Source organism: Esox lucius, chromosome 10 (genome assembly GCF_011004845.1).
Source record: "Esox lucius isolate fEsoLuc1 chromosome 10, fEsoLuc1.pri, whole genome shotgun sequence".
Classification (NCBI taxonomy): Eukaryota; Metazoa; Chordata; class Actinopteri; order Esociformes; family Esocidae; genus Esox; species Esox lucius.
This window is the reverse complement of record NC_047578.1, coordinates 17,873,845-17,894,050: the sequence shown is the minus strand read 5'-3', so window position 1 is coordinate 17,894,050 and position 20,206 is coordinate 17,873,845. Positions and strand designations below refer to the sequence as shown.

At 43.0% G+C, this 20,206-nt stretch overlaps 2 protein-coding genes across 10 annotated transcripts; both read right to left on the bottom strand.

Moving 5' to 3' along the window:
* Positions 1-1,633: 1,633 nt before the first annotated feature.
* Positions 1,634-3,711, bottom strand: zgc:64022 (RERG_RasL11_like domain-containing protein). Its single transcript, XM_010873669.4, has 4 exons — positions 3,376-3,711; positions 3,151-3,204; positions 2,965-3,041; positions 1,634-2,804 (listed from the first exon to the last, which is right to left on the bottom strand). Exons 1-4 carry the CDS (start codon positions 3,485-3,487, stop codon positions 2,388-2,390), a joined length of 660 nt encoding a protein of 219 aa, XP_010871971.2. The 5' UTR covers positions 3,488-3,711; the 3' UTR covers positions 1,634-2,387.
* Positions 3,712-5,649: 1,938 nt separating this feature from the next.
* Positions 5,650-18,937, bottom strand: LOC105012671. Of its 9 annotated transcripts, none has more exons than XM_034294582.1 (19): positions 18,835-18,937; positions 18,429-18,630; positions 18,138-18,223; positions 17,880-18,015; positions 17,647-17,764; positions 17,337-17,453; positions 17,078-17,192; positions 15,946-16,092; positions 15,746-15,863; positions 14,450-15,528; positions 12,356-14,125; positions 11,390-12,250; positions 10,179-10,255; positions 9,881-10,007; positions 7,478-7,656; positions 7,096-7,207; positions 6,709-6,777; positions 6,177-6,311; positions 5,650-6,042 (listed from the first exon to the last, which is right to left on the bottom strand). In XM_034294582.1, the coding sequence occupies exons 2-19, from the start codon at positions 18,607-18,609 to the stop codon at positions 5,809-5,811; spliced, it is 5,661 nt and encodes a 1,886-aa protein (XP_034150473.1). In that variant the 5' UTR covers positions 18,610-18,630; positions 18,835-18,937; the 3' UTR covers positions 5,650-5,808. The 9 variants fall into 9 exon arrangements, with proteins under 9 accessions (XP_034150473.1, XP_034150477.1, XP_034150475.1 ...); XM_034294586.1 differs by having other exon boundaries at positions 12,566-14,125; XM_034294584.1 differs by having other exon boundaries at positions 11,390-12,775; positions 13,016-14,125.
* Between the last annotated feature and the right edge of the window lie 1,269 nt (positions 18,938-20,206).

Genomic DNA, 20,206 nt, shown 5'->3' with positions numbered 1-20,206 from the left:
TTGGGTGTAGTGACTAGCAAACCCCAATATTACATTTTAGAAAATTTAGCAAACCCTTTTATCTAAAGTGACTTACAGTAAGTACAGGGACACTTTCCTTCAGAGCAACATAGGGTAAAGTGCCTTGCCTTGACACAACAACAAATGTCCCATTTGGGATTTGAACCAGGAACCTTCTGAGCCACTGACTCCCCAATAATCACTGTGCTGCCGTCAGTCAGCATCCTAACATTAAAATATCCTCTGGTCCCACAGGGTCCAGTGTGTGCATGAACATGTGTCTGTGTATTGTCAGGGCTGCTTCTAGGTTTCTATTGCTGCTATCCCTGCATTTCAGTTGCACATGGCACCTTGCACCTCCATTGGGCCTTCATTGCACATGTATAATTGCCATTGTACTTGCATTTTTCAGCTGTTACATATACATGTCTACCTTGTGGGCCTCATTGCTGCAATCCCTGTATTCCAGTTACACATGCTACCTTACTCTTTTGATTGCAGATCTAGAATGCCACTTAGAATTGCCACTTGTACCCACACAACTATTAACCACTTGTAACATACACTGTACTTAATACATTCCAGTTGTAATATTAATATACTTAATACTTGTACATTCTCTGCCCTCTTCTATTTGCACTTCTGGTTAGAAGCTAACTGCATTTTGTTGTACTATATTTGACCAATGACAATACATTTAAATCTTATCTAATCTAATCTAGAAATAAGTAGTCACAGCAAACAGCTAGGGAGCCCCCGACCACTAGGGGAGAGGGGACCCCAAATCCTATTTTGCTTAGGGCCCCAAAAAGGCTACAGCCGGCACTGTGTATTGTGAGTGAACAACCTAATGTAGCGGAAACACCTGAGTCGGTGTGATAGAAAAAACAAGATCTGTTTTAAGGCTTTTCCTCCTTTTCCACTCAGCTTTCAAAAAAAAAAAAAAAAAAGATGCTAACCTGTTTCTACCAGTCTTTAGAGGCTAGTGAGTAAGTGAGGTGTCACAGGCTTTCCTCCTTTGATGTGAACAAGGATGTTTGTTCCCGTTTCATTTGATCAGTGCAGTCGAATGCAGTGGAAGAAATGGCTTTGAAGGGCAGAGCTTAAGTGCAAGGGCTTCTGGGTGATTGACTGCATTTCCCTTGTAGTTGACCTTGGTTAGGGGGTCAGTGTTGATGGTGAATGGGGTAATCTATGGGATTAGGTTTGTAAAGCTCTGTTCAGCTACCTTGGGGCTGCATTGACAGAATTCTTTGAGAGATTTCTGATTTATGAGAGAACAATAAAAGGATAAACCTTTTTCCACATTCTGCTTTAGAACTGGTCTAGTGTAAAATGTTTGGTATGTTATGCCCTTTACATACTGGCCTTCACTGTATTTCTCTTCAGGTAAACTTGGACACCTTAAGATAATCTAGGTTGATCAGTAATTTTGTCTGAGCAATTTGTTTAGCATCTGTTGACAAGTAGTATGTGGTTTGGTAAATATTTTCCTCAGGGTGATTGTGTGAGATCATTTACCTCTTTCTAAGAGTTCATAAAAATTATCTCCAGCATCATAGCTTGACAAATAGAGCTAAAAAACAAACAGACGTCCCTAAAGAGTTTGTTAAACATTTTATTAAAAAACCAAAAGACATAAAGTTATCTATAATATGTACACTTTGTACAGGTAAAGTCAAATGACTTGTATACAAAAATATGACTGCCCACTTCATAAATCCCCTATGAAAATTCCAATACATTTTCAAATGTACAGCACACAGATGAACAGAGGGCATTGACTAACGTCCTAAAGGTGTGGAGAGAATGTTCCCCCACGGAATGGCATTTAAACATTCTTTGTTTAATGTAGTTGTCATGAAACAAACCACAGCAAAGCTACTAGAAGGTTGCATACAAATTAATGCAGATAATTTAATGATCACACCATTATGAGTGAAAAACGTACACATCCTCTGCCTTGCATAGGCCTATATTGTCAAAAGTTGTAGAAAGGGATTGTGCCAATTATAAGACCAAAAAGGCCTGTCCTAAATAACATACACTGTGGACTTCCCACAACATTTTGGTCAGAGATATACACAATATAATTAATCATTCTCTTTACATTTGGCATGACCTGTTGCAAGGCAGTTGCTATTTAGCCTCATTCAGGCCATCTGGCCCCAGACACAGAACATTGATTTTGCAAAAATACCCATACAAACTTTCGACGAAATTTGGTTGTTATTCTTCTCATTTCAGTAACCTAACTGGTGCGAGTTCAGTTAGATGCATTCTGGTGCATGAACCTTTTCCAATATGGAAACTTAACTGTCAATTTAGTCCTGGAGCTTTTAGAGGCAGAACAACAATCTCAATGTCTCTCGCATTAGGCGATTAAACTACTCCGTCCTTTTCCGCCCGAAAACCGCAGACATACTTCTCACGATACCTTTGATCCCTGCTGCCCCTTTCTTGAGCGCCCTCGCCTCTCGGATAAGGTCGAGTAGTTCGTGAAATACCAGCAGTACCCCGTGGTAGGTTTCCGCTGCAGAGATCTCGAAGAAGCCACAGTCTGTGGAAAGAGCAAGAAGGCGTCCTTCCTCGCTGGACACAGTGCGGCGATGTTGGAGGTCGCGTTTATTCCCTACAATGATTATGGGAGGTGCGCCTGGAAACTTGCTTTTGGCTTGACGGATGCGCTGCACCTGTTGCTGTACCACGTTGAAACTCGCACAGTCACATATGCTGTAAACCAGAATGAAACCGTCAGCCCACTGGAGTTGTCTGTCGCTGATGAGTCCCGCGCCCTCTCCATTCTAAAACACAGGAAATAATGTATCACACAACTGTAGGCAAATAAAGCATTCAACCTTTATCAATAGACCAATTGCAGAATTCTATGCAAGTGACGCTTTGATTAGCGAAACCATTACAATGTTAATATAATGTAAATGACCGGCCTATGTTTTCGCTTACCTGGGGGCAAATCGAGTCCCAAACATTGAAGCAAATCTCACGCCCGTCTATTCTGTCATTATGACTGTAGATAGATTCTGTAAAGGCAAAAGAAATTGCAATGTAGGTTATATATTTGCTCTAGTCTACACAGCTTTACTTTATTACTTTGATTTAAATACACGTAAAATGAGATCAAGCACTTACCAATATTTCCATATTCGCCGATAAACCTTCTAGTGAGAAACCGTACAGTGAGAGCTGATGACAGAAAACAGCATAATTAAATATTGCCTTTTCTGAGTTGGGAGCTAGACTTATTACAAACACATTTAGCATTACATTTTGACCTCATACCGGACTAATTTCAATTGTCATAAAAATACTTTTAAAAAGAAATTATAAATAAAGTGTTCAGTTAATTGTGCTCACCAGATTTCCCGACGCTTTCAGCTCCAAGTAACAAGATATTGACTTCCACCTTTTGCTGACTGCCTTCCATTGCTTTGTTATGGCGAGTGCGCGGATTTACTTGAACAACCATTTGTTTAACGCACAACGCTTCCCTTATCCGTTCAATGTCCTACGAAGTGAAGTATACAGTAACTTCAGAATCGTGGACCGGGAATTTATAAGAGGTAGGCGGGCCCTGTTCTTTAATGGACATGAATGACAGTCCAGTGAGTGTACTGTGCGCTTGGTGAACTCCATTCACCAATCACAAAACCACAGAGATGTAGCATTAGTTTCCCCCTTCACAAAATAGATCAAATGACATGGTAACGATTTACGAATTCTAAATTTTTGTTTATTTTCTAGCTTTTCCCACCAAACTTTGGATAACGCCAGAAAGACAGTTATTATAAACTTAATCTACAGTGTAGCAAGTTAGGTGACCTGATCTACACTGCTCAAAAAATTTAATTAAGGGAACACTTAAATCACACATCAGGTCTCGATGAACAAAACGTATTAAAGATCAAAATCTTTTCTGTACATTGTGTAATTTGTTGTGAACAAAATTATGTAACAACGGTCAATGGAAACCAAAATCACCAACCGATTGATGGCTGGATTCAAGCTCACACCGAAAATCTAAGTAAACAATGGAAATCACAGGCAGTTCTAACTTGGGTAATGTGACTCAGTAGTGTGTATGGTCCCAATGTGCCTGCATGCACTCCTGACAACGTCTGGGCATGCTCCTGATGAGACAGGGGATGGTGTCCTGGGGATATCCTCCCAGACCTGGATCAGGGCATCAGAGAGCTTCTGGACAATCTGTGGCGCTACTTTGCGGCGTCAGATGCACCGATACATAACGTCCCATAGGTTCTCAATTGGATTCAAGTCTGGAGAATGTGGGGGGCCAGTCAACGGTATCAATGCCGTCGTCATCCAGGAACTGCCTACACTCTGGCCACGAGGCCGGGCATTGTCCAGCACCAGGAGGAACCCAGGGCCCACTGCATCAGCGTAAGGTCTGAGGATTTCATCCCGGTACATAACAGCAATCAGGGTACTAGTCTCCTGGTATCTCCTCCATGCTCTTGAGACTGTTCTGGGAGACACAGTAAACCTTCTTGCAATAGCACGTATGGATGTGCCATCCTGGAGGAGCTGGACTGCCTGTGCAACCTTGATGGGCTGCAGGTACCGCCTCATGCTACCAGTAGTTACAAGGACGCTAGCAAAATGAAAAACTAGGGAAAAAAATCTGTCAAACAAGAGAGCAATTGTCTGTGGCCACCACCTGCAAAACCATTCCCTTTTTTGTGGCGGTCTTGCTGTTGCCTCTCCAGTGCACCTGTTGTCACTTTCATTTGCACCAGAACATGTGACACTGATCCACATTAATGCTTCCTAAATGGAGAGATTGATATCCCTGAAGTTTAAATGACTTGATGTTATACCATGATTATTTATTATCAATACACTCCAGTAAAAAAAACTTCTGTCGACAATAGAGACAAATTCATGGCAGTAGTTAAGTATACCAGCTATCAATCATCCTTCTAGGTTCCCATAATTACATATTAAACAGTCCCCTACAACACACTATCGTAGCAACCTTGGTAACCCCACTACTAGACCCTTCAAATGGGATATCATTATTTAGAGCGGTGTGTTGTGGAGACGCTGCCTGCTAAATGCTACGGCATCATGACAAGAGGAAGTTAGTCTTTCACTGGACACAATACTACATCTAAGATCGTTGTGCAAGATTTTATCCAGTACTTTGAAAATGGAGTCGTGCCACCGGGAAAATGTTCATTGAGGTAATAAAGAACTTCAATAATAAGGCAGCATTCATCATTGAAACATTAAAATGTTCTTGGGAACAGATTATGTAGCCTGTTCCATTCTTTCATTGCAACTCCATAACAGGGACATTAGACTAGGGACACCAAGCGGGGGCAATTAATGAGGTAGAACAAAAACCCAGCAGGCACCGGCACTCATTGGGTAAGAGTTGAATAACCCTGATATAGTTGCTGCAAATAAATTACCCTTGCAAGGATTGGTCATATTGATCTGTGAACCTATAAGATTGGGGAACCAAACAACACGTAGCGTTCAGTTGTTTTCCCTTATGAACAATGCCACCTGGTGGTGATGAGAGATTTTAAATCAGATGTTGGTCATGTTTGAAAAGTTCAAATCAATTCACTTTAGCCGTTTACCAACCTGACAGGACAAATGACACACACTAAAAAAATGTTTATTTTCAAGAAAATACAAGGTGAAGAACACAAACAAAAAGCAAATGTGTCCTCAGTGTATAAGACGGGTTGTAACCAAACCATATCTCAATGGGTTAAACAATTGTGTGAACATATACAAATAAAAGGCTTTTGTCATACTCTATCTTTCATTGAGCCCTGTGTGAGATGCATTTGCCTGACCGCTTCTCTTCAAGAGAGCTCGGATTCCCTTCATGGTGAACTCCTTGTTCTCCTCTGGATCTGCACTCCTTTCCTCCTCCTCCTCCTCCCCTTGGTGGGGGTTAACGAGGAGGGAAGGGGGCAAGATGCCCTCAAAAAGTTTGCCCAGCTCCTTTCTAAAACATGCCCTAAGTCGGTTCACGGACTTGGAATACTGACAAAAAGAGTGATAGAAAGAAACTTAGATTCATTAAAGCATATGAATGAATACAGACAGCATGTTTCACAATTCACAAGAAAGGTATGAGTTGTATTTTGACAAAATACTGACAGCCACATTGCCCTTACCTTCTTTAAAAGCAAATGGAGGAGAAACCAGACATCGGACACAAATTCGGACGGGGTGCGATAAGGCGGGACCAGTTTCCGCAGTAACCGTCCCCTTATCAGGCTGATGTTCATGTAGTGACAAGGGGACGAGCGCTAAAGAGGGGCGGCCAAGACAATCTAATTCAATGACCGGAACAACACAGTAACGCTTCATTGGAGGGGGACTAGTTGTGTCTGCTACCCCTCAACTTCAATAAACGCTCAGAGAAGTCACAAGACTCAGCACAATTATAATTACATAACTACATTAATATAATTAGGCTGCAATTAGATTAACAACTGGGCTGAGGGGGTACGTATATCCAGTACACCACAAACCCCAGAGATGGCCTTTTTGCTATCACAAACTGGTTACCAATGCAATTAGAGAAGTAAAAAGTGATGTGGTGTCATGTACCATGGGTGAACCAGCCTTCAGGATTCAGTACATTTTATAAGCCAGTATTAAAATAACTATGACATTAATAAAAAGAAAGTTGCACTTGATTACCTTTGCTTGTCTGTAGAGGACAAAACTGTACTTCTTGCATGACAGGACAAGCAGCAGGCGCTCACATCTCTGTGGGTTCAACGTCAAAAGGGTGAGTGATCAAAACAGACAGAGACAAAAAGAAATGACAGGGAATCAGAGAGAGCCATTGTAGACTACCTTAGACAAATACCCAAGACGGCTTTAACAACCAAATAGGATCAACCTAAACAGGTAACAGATGAGTAGTGCAAACAATACCAAAAACAGTGACAACGCACAGAGAACATGCTCAAGGAACCCAGACATGGTCAGACGGAGAACTGGGCACGCACAGCCGTACGTACAGGCGGCCATATTGAAGTGAAAGCTGCCAGACATCCCCAGACATACTGCAGAACGGCTCACCATCTGGTCAGAAGGGCTCATACACATTTCCCCGTCAGGCTCGCTGTAGTCCTGCTGCCAAGCCGGATCGGAGAGGTCCCGGCACAACATACACCGCCAGCGCTCACTAAGACTGGCAACACACACCCCAGGCCAAAATGATTTCACAGGGTCCACATTGACACATTTCTAAATACAATGCAAATTGTAAGACAACATAAATTGGGATGTGTGTGTGGGGGAGGGGGGGGATACAAAGAATTGGTGCACTTTGCCAAAGGTGCCATAAAGGCAACAGTTATATTTACGATTTCCCCCTCCCCCATCACCATAACACAGGGCTGAATCTAAATAAATGCATATTTAAAAAATACAATTTACAAAGTTAATAAAACAAACGTACGTCGCTAAGAAACTGACGGGTGGAATGTGACAGTCCTTGTGGAAGCCCCGTCCACAGACACACTGAATGAGCTTCCCAGAGGTCTTACAAGCCGTGCAGTGCTTCCTCCTCCCCAAATGGGGGCGCCGTTGGCGGGTGCTCCTCCTGCTGTCCGGGCTTGAAGAGGAACAACTCTCTGGCTGTATGTATGAATGGTATAAATGAGTGTCAAAAATATCAAAAAACCCAAACCTAAACTAATAACACATTACAGTCAGTGGCCCGGTTTCTCTAAAATCTCTTATTAAAATACAATGGGATGTTGTGACATTGTGACCTTGCGGTACTGTAACAACTCCTAAAAAACTGTCACAGTATCAGTAATTCCTATCATACTACAATATACACTCACCTAAAGGATTATTAGGAACACCATACTAATACTGTGTTTGACCCCCTTTCACCTTCAGAACTGCCTTAAATCTACGTGGCATTGATTCAACCAGGTGCTGAAAGCATTCTTCAGAAATGTTGGCCCATATTGATAGGATAGCATCTTGCAGTTGAGGGAGATTTGTGGGATGCACATCCAGGGCACGAAGCTCCCGTTCCACCACATCCCAAAGATGCTCTATTGGGTTGAGATCTGGTGACTGTGGGGGCCATTTCAGTACAGTGAACTCATTGACATGATCAAGAAACCAATTTGAAATGATTCGAGCTTTGTGACATGGTGCATTATCCTGCTGGAAGTAGCCATCAGAGGATGGGTACATGGTGGTCATAAAGGGATGGACATGGTCAGAAACAATGCTCAGGTAGGCCGTGGCATTTAAACGATGCCCAATTGGCACTAAGGGGCCTAAAGTGTGCCAAGAAAACATCCACCACACCATTACACCACCAGCCTGCACAGTGGTAACAAGGCATGATGGATCCATGTTCTCATTTTGTTCACGCCAAATTCTGACTCTACCACCTGAATGTCTCAACAGAAATCGAGACTCATCAGACCAGGCAACATTCTTCCAGTCTTCAACTGTCCAATTTTGGTGAGCTTGTGCAAATTGTAGCCTCTTTTTCCTATTTGTAGTGGAGAGGAGTGGTACCCGGTGGGGTCTTCTGCTGTTGTAGCCCATTCGCCTCAAGGTTGTGCGTGTTGTGGCTTCACAAATGCTTTGCTGCATACCTCGGTTGTAACGAGTGGTTATTTCAGTCAAAGTTGCTCTTCTATCAGCTTGAATCAGTCGGCCCATTCTCCTCTGACCTCTAGCATCAACAAGGCATTTTCGCCCACAGGACTGCCGCATACTGGATGTTTTTCCCTTTTTACACCATTCTTTGTAAACCCTAGAAATGGTTGTGCGTGAAAATCCCAGTACCTGAGCAGATTGTGAAATACCCAGACCGGCCCGTCTGGCACCAACAACCATGCTACGCTCAAAATAGCTTAAATTACCTTTCTTTCCCATTCTGACATTCAGTTTGGAGTTCAGGAGATTGTCTTGACCAGGACCACACCCCTAAATGCATTGAAGCAACTGCATGTGATTGGTTGATTAGATAATTGCATTAATGAGAAATTGAACAGGTGTTCCTAATAATACTTTAGGTGAGTGTATACTTGTTAGTCCTAGTCCTGTAAATATTTCATTTAAGCTCATTTGGGATGATCCAGGTAAAACATACATCTATAGCACACTATACCTCTTACATAGTTTAAACTAGAGTTGCTGTTACCATTGAGTAGACAAGACTAGACATTCGCTATTTGATCTCTTTACTTTAGTAATAGGTCTACATACTACCGTGGCAATGTTTGAAAGTCATAGTGTATCTGAACATTGTCAAAAAACGTATTCCTTAATAGCCACTGTTTGCCCTTCATTACATGGATACATCCAGTTGGATAATGTGCCATGTCACGAAGCACATATAGTCACTTCCAAGAGACAATTTTAGTTTACATGAGTGCCATATGTACTGTAGTCACAAGACCTCAACCCAAATTAGCATCCTAGATGCTAAAGACATGCAATTCTGGAAGGCAAAGCAGTGCCCGAGGATATTTGTTTTAGGTTTTCCAGCATGTGATTTTCTGAGATCTGAATATGAGTACTTGAAGCACCAAGTATCAACCCAGTTGTTAACCAATGTGTGTAACCAGTGTTTCATGTGGTATTACATGTGGTAGCGAACGACCAAACCATGGCCTTGGAGTGTAAATGCATTTGTAATACTTTTCTTATACTGGACCTCTGTGGGAATCAAACTCACGTCCCTGGAGTTGCAAGCATGCTGTTCCCAAGTGAGGTTGCTATGTGAATAGGTTTACCTTGATATGGTGGTTATAATTACTCCATTCATTACATCATGCAGACAAAATCACAAAACTGGTCAGAGAAAACAAACAGTTGGCCTTACCGACGTGTCTTTGAGGATTGCCTTTACAGTTTCCTGCTCTTTGATTCCCGTGAGGGAGAAGCAAGTCGATGGGGCTCCCAAAGGGGCATCGAGGAACGGCATCCGAAGCAGAGACACCTGTAGAAATCTGCAGAAATCGAAGATGAGGAAACAACCCATCCAGGTGGACCCGACATGATACAGCAAAGCATGAGCACACTTCATTCCACTACATCCCAAAAACACTGAAGTCCCGTACCCCAAAATCACCAGCCATCCTGATTGATAAGTGTAAGCCAATAAAAAAGAGATCTGTCACCTATCGAGCCCAAAAGACATCCCTGTGTCTTTCCTCTCAGCGGTTTTGACAGCATTATCCATTTCGACATCGTCCTCCTGTACAAAATAAAGTAATTGCTTCATTTTGCTGCTTGTAGAAGAGAAGGTCATGCTTATTGCTGGAACAAAATTTGAAATGACCACAACTTTGAAATAAAAACGGTTAAGTAGTTCAACCTAAAATACGCTGGGGTTATGCAATGTTGACTGCCTGCTAGAGATTATCGCCAGCTGATCTGTCAATACTCGCTAAATTCATCTGAATTTCTACAGGTTTTGTGAAGACAGGGTCAACTGTTAAAAGCAATTAATCTGAATAGTGTTTCTTTCCTAGTAAAATTGTATAACATTATTATAAATACAAATAATCTTATACAATGAAAAGTAACAAGGATGTTTTCTGTTCACCAAAAGGTAATTGGTATCTTCTATAATGACTAGAAGAAATGTCAGAGGAAATTTGAAGAAACAGAATAACATTTCAATGCAGCATTTGTAATTAAGTAATATGAGAAAATTGGACAGGGGTCTGAAAATCACCATATATTAAGTAGTGGCCAAAAGTATTGCCACTTTCTTTGAATACCTCAATTGTCTCTACAAATAATTAACACCCTAGACTCCATATTTGGTAGGACAGCCTTTAGCCAAAATAACTGCAATTAGGTTTTCTATAACATTTTAAATTAGGGATTACTTTAAGAAAGCTGGCCAAGCTAGAACATAAAATACGTGTGAAACTTGAATGTTCACTGCTGGGCATGTTAAAATAATTTGGATACATATCAGACAATTTAAATCCAGATTATCCATCATCTCTGGCATATTTTGGAATGGATACGACCAACATCGAATCCCAGTCAGATTGGGTATTGATTCTACAAAATAATTATGGACATTGTAGGTGTCGGATAAAAATGGCATGGAGACAGTTCAACTGGAATATCCAGGAAGAGCTCTACCCTAGAGTCACAGAGCCTCAATGGAGGGCAGGTGACAGCCAATTGCCCTTTCTGGAGATACTGCAATACGGCAGACCGATGCAGACCTAAACCAGACAATGATAATGGTGCAGCAATTTATGCAACATTTTCAAATTTTGCTCTGTCAGCTGGGTAAGAGGCTGCAGAAACTCTGTACAGGCTAGAGTGACAGTATGATGGCAATCATCCAAAAAAAGAAAACACTCACTTCCACAGGAGAGCAGAGATCGTTGCTGAGGTCAAGAGTGAGGTCTATTATCTCGATCAGAGTGCTGTTGGGGACCAATTCCACAGATTTGTTGGGAGTTGACATTTCAGTCTGAATAATGTCAGTGAAATCATTTGGGGCTCGGTCTGTATCTAGAATTACACTCTCTACAACGTTTTTACAGCCAGTGTCGTAGTGGGCTGGTTTCATCTGTGCAGTACCAGTCTGGTCATTCATAGCTTCTGTTGGCACAATTTCAGCCTCTGCCACAGGTTCAGCCTTCCCAGTTTCAAATTGGGCAAATTCTGATGGAGCAGATTTCCTTTTGGTGATTTGACCCAGGACCGAGTCCCTGGGCTCAGTCCCAGGTTGGACTGTCTCAGTTCTGACAGAGTCCTCATGTTCTCTTTCAATCTGCACTGCCTTAATCTGGACAGAATCCTTATTTGCTGTTTCAATCTCCTTTTGCATTGTTTCAGTCTGCTTCTGTACCGTCTCAGTCTGGACAGAGTCCTTCAGTACCGTCTCAGTCGGGACAGAGTCCTTATGCACTGTCTCAGTCTGAACTGTCTCGGTCCAGACAGTGTCCACCTGCGACGTGTCGGTCCAGACAGGGTCCATCGGGGCCGTTTCGTTCTGGAAGGAGTCCTTATGCACCGTCTCAGTCTGAACTGTCTCGGTCCAGACAGGGTCCACCTGCGACGTGTCGGTCCGGACAGGGTCCACCTGCGACGTGTCGGTCCGGACAGGGTCCATCGGGGCCATTTCATTCTGGAAGGAGTCCTTATGCACCGTCTCAGTCTGAACTGTCTCGGTCCAGACAGGGTCCACCTGCGACGTGTCGGTCCGGACAGGGTCCACCTGCGACATGTCGGTCCGGACAGGGTCCATCAGTGCCGTTTCGTTCTGGAAGGAGTCCTTATGCACCATCTCAGTCTGAACTGTCTCGGTCCGGACAGGGTCCACCTGCGACATGTCGGTCCGGACAGGGTCCATCAGTGCCGTTTCGTTCTGGAAGGAGTCCTTATGCACCATCTCAGTCTGAACTGTCACGGTCCAGACAGGGTCCACCTGCAACGTGTCGGTCCAGACGAGGTCCATCGGGGCTGTTTCGTTCTGGAAGGAGTCCTTATGCACCATCTCAGTCTGAACTGTCTCGGTCCGGACAGGGTCCACCTGCGACGTGTCGGTCCGGACAGGGTCCATCGGGGCTGTTTCGTTCTGGAAGGAGTCCTTATGCACCATCTCAGTCTGAACTGTCTCGGTCCGGACAGGGTCCACCTGCGACATGTCGGTACGGACAGGGTCCATCAGTGCCGTTTCGTTCTGGAAGGAGTCCTTATGCACCATCTCAGTCTGAACTGTCTCGGTCCAGACAGGGTCCACCTGCGACGTGTCGGTCCGGACAAGGTCCATCGGGGCTGTTTCGTTCTGGAAGGAGTCCTTATGCACCATCTCAGTCTGAACTGTCTCGGTCCGGACAGGGTCCACCTGCAACGTGTCGGTCCAGACGAGGTCCATCGGGGCTGTTTCGTTCTGGAAGGAGTCCTTATGCACCATCTCAGTCTGAACTGTCTCGGTCCAGACAGGGTCCACCTGCGACGTGTCGGTCCGGACAGGGTCCACCTGCGACGTGTCGGTCCGGACAGGGTCCACCTGCGACGTGTCGGTCCGGACAGGGTCCATCGGGGCTGTTTCGTTCTGGAAGGAGTCCTTATGCACCATCTCAGTCTGAACTGTCTCGGTCCGGACAGGGTCCACCTGCGACATGTCGGTACGGACAGGGTCCATCAGTGCCGTTTCGTTCTGGAAGGAGTCCTTATGCACCATCTCAGTCTGAACTGTCTCGGTCCAGACAGGGTCCACCTGCGACGTGTCGGTCCGGACAAGGTCCATCGGGGCTGTTTCGTTCTGGAAGGAGTCCTTATGCACCATCTCAGTCTGAACTGTCTCAATCTGCACAGAGGCCCTACTCTGCGTTCCAGTCTGGACAGAGTCCCTACTCGGCGTTCCAATCTGGACAGAGTCCCTACGCACCATCTTAGTCTGGACAAAACCTGCTTTTGCCTTATTAGTCACATGAACCCTTTCTGTGTAGATATGGTCAGTCTGAACATTTTCAGAGTGTGGAGTGTCAGACATGATTACTTTCATGGGCTGCATTGGGCCTGTAACTGACAAGCTGTATGTGGCAGGTGATTCATCCTTGATTGTTATACTAGATACTTGTGTACTAATGTTGACAATTTTTGTATGGCCAGAATCAGTCTGCACAATGCTGTTTTGGACACTGTGAGCTTGGTTAGTGTGTACAGTTTGAGAAGGGTCAAGCACATCTGCCCTCACAAATTGCATTGGGCTTTTAACTGGATGGCACACTTGGTTCTCTTTGATTCCAATTGCTTGAGCAGGAACAATTTCCATCTGGGTGTTTTTAGTCTTTTTAGCCTGATGGGTCTCATTCTGTACAACTGTCAGATTTGAGTCCTTCTGGAAGAGGTCAATTTCTGTCTGGGCAATATCTATTTTTATAGAGTTTGTCTGGACAGGAGTAGGGTCTACAAGGAAAGTCGAGGCAACTTCATCTTTTTGGCACAATCCTGACTCCATAGGGCGTTCCTTAGCAGGCTGCTTTGTGATCTGAACCTTAGGAACAGTCTTCACCATTTTCATTCTGATTTTGAATTGAGAAGTGTTGTGTGTTGAGAAGTCTGTGGACTGTGACTGAGGAGCTTCCTGTGGAGAGGATGTGAATGAAAATACTGACACTGAATCAATAACTAAGTGTTTTGTTTTACTAAAATATATATTTTTTAATTAATACAGATAATGCTGTCTTAGTTATGAATCAGGAGTTTTCCAATGTGATTTAGCAAACTTCAATTTCCTATTATTTGCACAAACTGACCAGCAAAATAAGACAACAAAATCTGATTTAGGAAAACAGACTAAAATATAAGTGACAGGAAAAAGACAAGACAGACAACTGCTGATAAATTACTAAGAGATACTATGGGATGGATAAGAAGCAAACAGTTAATGCAGTTACTTGCCACTTACCGTAGGAGGGGACGCTGGCTGACGAGTTATCATGTCAGACACCCTGTTATCCACACATTGCAAAAGACCCTGTGGGCATTTTCCTTCTGGCACAGAACCGGCCTGCAGTTGGTTCTGAACCCCTCCAATGGGTGTCTGGAAGATCATGCCATTAGGAATAAAAACCAGGCTTTTATTGTCAAGCCAACCCATATTTGCGGTGGGACTGGAAACTGGAGCGGTGTTGGAAATAACCAAGTACGGGGGAACAGCCATTCTGTATCCAGTGCTGGGTGGGGCATTCAGGGTGCTAGGGGGAATGTCACTGGCTGCTGATGGGCCCCGAGTTACAGGGAGTTTGAAAGGAGCAAAAACCACCTGACTGGCTGTTTTGGTAATGTGATTTGATTGATGGTGAACTAAAACCTTGGTAGCTTGGGTGTTGTCCACTGGTGGCACTGCACTCCGGTCCACGTTGGTAGACATAGCTTTCCTTTTCATTACTTTGCCAGCCTGGTACGCAATTTGATTTTCTGCATCTACGGGGGGATCCCTCTCACAGGACGAGTCTGCTGGTATCTTCAAGGGTGGCAAGCGGTACCGTTTATTTTCAGGACCCACACTTTCACCCGCCGATTTTCTTTTGGCATGACAATTCTGGGTGCCAGGGTCCGTCACCAGGTCAGTCTCAGAGGTACCGCCGGGATACCTGTGACATGGGACAGGGCCGTTCTGGGAAACCGCTGACAATGACAAGCAGCCACGGTCTTCAGCGTTTACGTCATTTTTGTAAGAACGCAGGGGATTGGTGGCATTCACAGCAGAAGTAGAAGAGACTGACAGAGGGCTGTCTGAACAGGAAGATAATGCCAGAGAAGAGGGCCTGGTAGCGTGAGGGACATAGTGATATGGCTGTCCTGCTGGTCTATACATACTGGAAGCATCCTGGGATGAAGGTGACAATGTTGAAGAGGCCGTTTCTTTTCTCTGCTTTTCCAAAGAAAAAGTGGGAGGACTGATTTGAATGGGACTGCTGACAGATCCATGAGTCTTCTTCAGGTTTAACCGAGCAAATGGGACCTCCTTAGTCACTATTTCCCCTAAACACAAACAGAATGACACATTAGCAATGATAACCACAATCTTCAAAAGAACTTCTCAGGGGATAAAACATTCTGAATATTTTTGGGCACATCAATCCCACAAAAATGCAAGCACTGAATGGAGTCAAAATGAAAAAGACAAAAATGTAACACTGTTAATAGGAGCATACAAAAATGGCCGAGGTGACCCAGGTCACATTGCTTTGACACATACCAAAGCACCCAATGGTTCTGAAGAAGTCCTGGTGACAATAAAGCTTCAACTCCTTCATAGTAGACACTGCGTAGAGGTCCTGGGTTTGGGCTAGTATGCCCTGCAGCTGAGCGTGGATCTGAAAAGTGGATCGAGGTGGATGGTTGGAGACAAGTTGCCAGCACACAGGTATTTTACCTCCCATCTCATAGTGGACTTACCTGTCTTTTGCAGGACAGCAGTAAGGTTTGGTCCTCATTTTTCAGAGTATTCTCTGTAAAGGCCAGCACATACTCCTGCCTCTCTCCCAGTTTCCTCAGTTGGGCTTGTCTCTCCGTGACACACTCGCTCTCGTTCCGACAGAGATCCTAGGCCAGCAGCAGTCAATGACAACAGTTCTACCTAGGGTTTCTTTTAACAAGCTGGGGTGCTGATGTATAAAGGCTGGATTTTGGCAATAAAGAACACCTGTAAATGTGAACCGTGTAATTGCAAAATCCTAAAAGTTAACTTTGTAAATGGCCGACCCTGAAACGCATTAGCAAAATCGTGTAACGTTCAGAAGATCAGGTACTTGTGGATACTGTCCTTGTGTTCGAAAAAGCACACCGTCATTGCTTTCAGTAATGAAGTTACTGAAATGGTGAAGAAAAGGGAACATTGACGGTGACAGCATCGAGTGGTGCAATGGTCCGAGTCACTGCAAGGGCAGCTGTGGCATTGAATCACAAAATTGGAAGGACAGTAAAATAAAATGGGGTAAATAGCCATTTAGACAGCCTGTTGGGGTCTTGCCTTTTGCTTGCATTAATAGGCTGCCCGTGTGTAATGCTAATATTTGAAAATACCTACTTTTAAAGTTAGAGAACAGTCGGTCTATGATGTAGAAAAACACCTCTACATCATGGTCTCTTCCTTGGTTTGTTTTCTGATCTGTCTGGCACTTATTTTTAACCGCTTTCACCCCATAGTCTTTGAATACAGATAGACAAAAAAGTGTCACTTTCCAAATTCTTTTTAAGTTCTTTTTATCCTCAAAGTAACCTAGGCTTATAAAAAGGGTTTGCAATTACCATACATTTTTTGTTAAACAAAGCCTTAATCTGCAATGCTAAAAGTAGAGGAAGTAAAACATCATTAAAAGGAACAATGGAGTGGCCCATTTCTCACCTACTTGCCAAATTCCCTCAGGGGCATTAAAGCAACAACTTTGATAAGTACTACAAAAAGAAGACGAAGACAAGAAAAGAGAAATAGATTTCCATTGCATAGCCTAAAGGGTTTAGCGAAGCAGCAATCACATTATATTGCTTTGCTTTTACTCCTGTGATCCTGCTAATCTGTTATTGCTACCTGCATTTCCTTGGAAAGCTGCATGGCCCTCTTAACCAGGACCCTCCAGATGACCTTCAGGATATCTTTTACCTCGGCCCTCAAACTCTCCTGCAGATCCTCCAAGTCGGAAAGCCTGGAGGCAAATGTCACACCACTATAACATTAATTCTTTATTTCATTATTCTTCTGTGACACAAAATCAACAGTAATACAAACGCACACGTAAAACGCTGACCATCCTTCCAAAACCAACCATACACAGGTGTTAACAACTGACCGTCCTTCCAGTTCCAGAAGGTTCTGCTGTACAATTGGTCTCTGCTTCTTCACAGTCTCCATCAGATACTGTAACCATTCCCTTTGCTGTGGCAAAGCCTCCTGAGCAAGCATGTACCTAAAGGAAATCAACAGTTATTAAATTCATTACAAAAAACCGATATGACTAAGAGTGGGAGCTTAAAATTAAAGATAGGAATGACATTTAACATTTGGATAGTGGACGGACTACCAGAAAGCACTAGTTTTAAGCACAAGGGAAAATAAGGAACAGCATGTCATCCTTCCTGCCACTTGCAAAGAAATCTTACTTGTGCTCCCTGTGGAAGGTTAGCTGACAATCCCGGCAAGTCAGCTGATCACAAGTCACACAGAAGAGCTTCATCTGCTCTCTGCTATGGATTGGACACAACACCGCCCTGCTAAAACCTGGAGATGAAGAACATTGACAGGCCAACAAAGCCAACTGTTGGTTTTAACGCTTAGTTGCTGTTGCCAACAGCTTGTGGCTTTACTCTGGCGTGACCATAGTGGAAGGTTGTACCTGGAGGCAAACGGAATAGGACGCTGTGTTCCCGGGTTAATTTCACCCTCTTATGGGCTGCTACACAGACGGAGCAGAGCGGCTCGACACATTCAGCACACCAGCCACAGACCACTGGCTCATCACAACCCCCACACTGCCAAGATCAAAAGAGAGAGAGATAACAACAGCCGTTATTACAGTCTACTGCATTGGCACCTTGAATGACAATATCATCCCACTCTCCTTTCTATTTAAAGCAGCTCATCAACTACCTACCCGGGGTTTTAAGTCAGAGAACTTGGAGAAGAATGGGTTGTCAGTGATCTCTGAAGAAAAGTACTGGCTTCCACATACAGGACATTCTAATTGAAAAATGGAAGGGACATTTAATTCACAGGAGAGATAGGATTGCTAATCTGACATTAGTTTGATCCCAGGAGTGTTTCTTTTGATAAGCATGTGTGGCATGTTTAAATTATTGGACAATGTAAATAGCAATACAGTCCTGGACTGAATTAAGACAGTGGCAATTTGAAATAATCGTCATAATCGTATAATACGGCTTACCTCTCTGTAATTCACTCAGGGGAACACACTCCCGGCAAACAGAGTGCAGGCATGGTAAAAGTTGAGGAATTCTTTCATGCTTAAGATCCCTACCACAGAAACCACAACTATTGTAGGAACACACAGGTCGCACGGGTAAAGCTGTTGAGACTGTCCCACCGCCAGATCTCGGAGACACCATTTCGCCAACTATTAAAAAGGCCTTACCCGTAGATGAACATAGATCGAAGTCAGTTATTTAGTGAAATGTGTACAACAACACAAAGCATTCACCTACATTTACATTTCAATTGACGTCCACGTGATAGTTAAGTTAATTAACGACATAGCAGTTAATTAATAAAGTTAAGACATTCATCTTTGACATAGACTAAAACGGACCTAGTAGGCCTACAGACTAGCTTACCTCAATCACCAACTAGCACATAGTGGCACGAAGACAAAAGCAAACGGTTCACGCAATTGACAATTACTGATGACCCTCTGCTCACGCAGCAAATCGACAAGTAGTATTCTGCTAACAAAACAAACGACGAAGTCACATTCGAATTTCAAAATAAAAGCCAAAAGCAATCGTTACATAATTTAAGAAAATTAATAAATAAAAAATGTTTATAAACTTGTTTTGGCACTATTATAGTATACAATGTACAGACAGGTTTCTTAACTATATTGACTTTTCACCGAAAAGTTTTGTAGTTGACATTCAGTGGACATTCATATTCGCCCGTCAAAAACCAACGAATTTAAGACAACGAAAAGTATGGGTTCTTGATCGGGAGAAGGTGAACTACAATGCACACTTCTCAATGTATCAATCAAGATTTTATATATATTTTTGTTTTTCTAAAATATATTTGTTTATAATGATATTAAAATGCAATAGAATCCACAAAAAGTGTGCCATGACAACAAAAGTGGTAGGCCTATTTTGGATTCGGGGGAGGATGGAGCCAGGTAAAGTTAGTTTTATAATGGACATTCAGTGGACATTCATATTCGCCCGTCAAAACCAACTAATTTAGGACAACGAAAAGTATGTGTTTGTGATCAGGTGAAGGTGAACTACAATCCACACTTTTCAATGTATCAATCAATAATTAGTAATTTTTTTCCAAATTATCATTTTTTATAGATTTAATAGCGCCCACGGAAAGTGTGCCATGACAACAAAAGGAGCATATTCGGACTCGGGGGCTTCAATCTACATCTTTTAGTTTTTAGAAAATGTTTTGCAAATGTTTTTGTTTACCCTTCAAAATGTAATAGCGTCTACAAATTGTGTGCCACGACAACAGAGCGGGTATATTCGGACTCGGTGGAGAATGCGCTACAATCTACTGCTTGTAGTTATTTGAAAATGTTCAGCAAATTTTTTAGTTCAAATTAGCAAAAAAATGTCTAACCTTAAATGAAAATGAAAACAATTAAATTAAAATAAAAATCTTATCATAAAACGTTTTTTTCTCAAATATATGTGTGCCACAATTATTTGCACACATTCATTAAATACTTCCCTTTGCCAAGATAACTACTCTGAGTCTTCTCCGATAATGCATAATTAGGTTGGAGAAAACCTGGCAAAGGATTGAGACCATTCCTCCACACAGAATATTTCCAGATCCTTTAGATTCCGAGGTCCACACTTGTAGGCCATAAATCAGTGCACAAGTAGTAACCAAATTATGTTAAGGTATAATTGGTGGTTTTCTGGAAGAATGTTTTTTGTGTGGGGTTGGACACAGGTGTCAAGTATTGTTAAAACAGTGATAATGTCC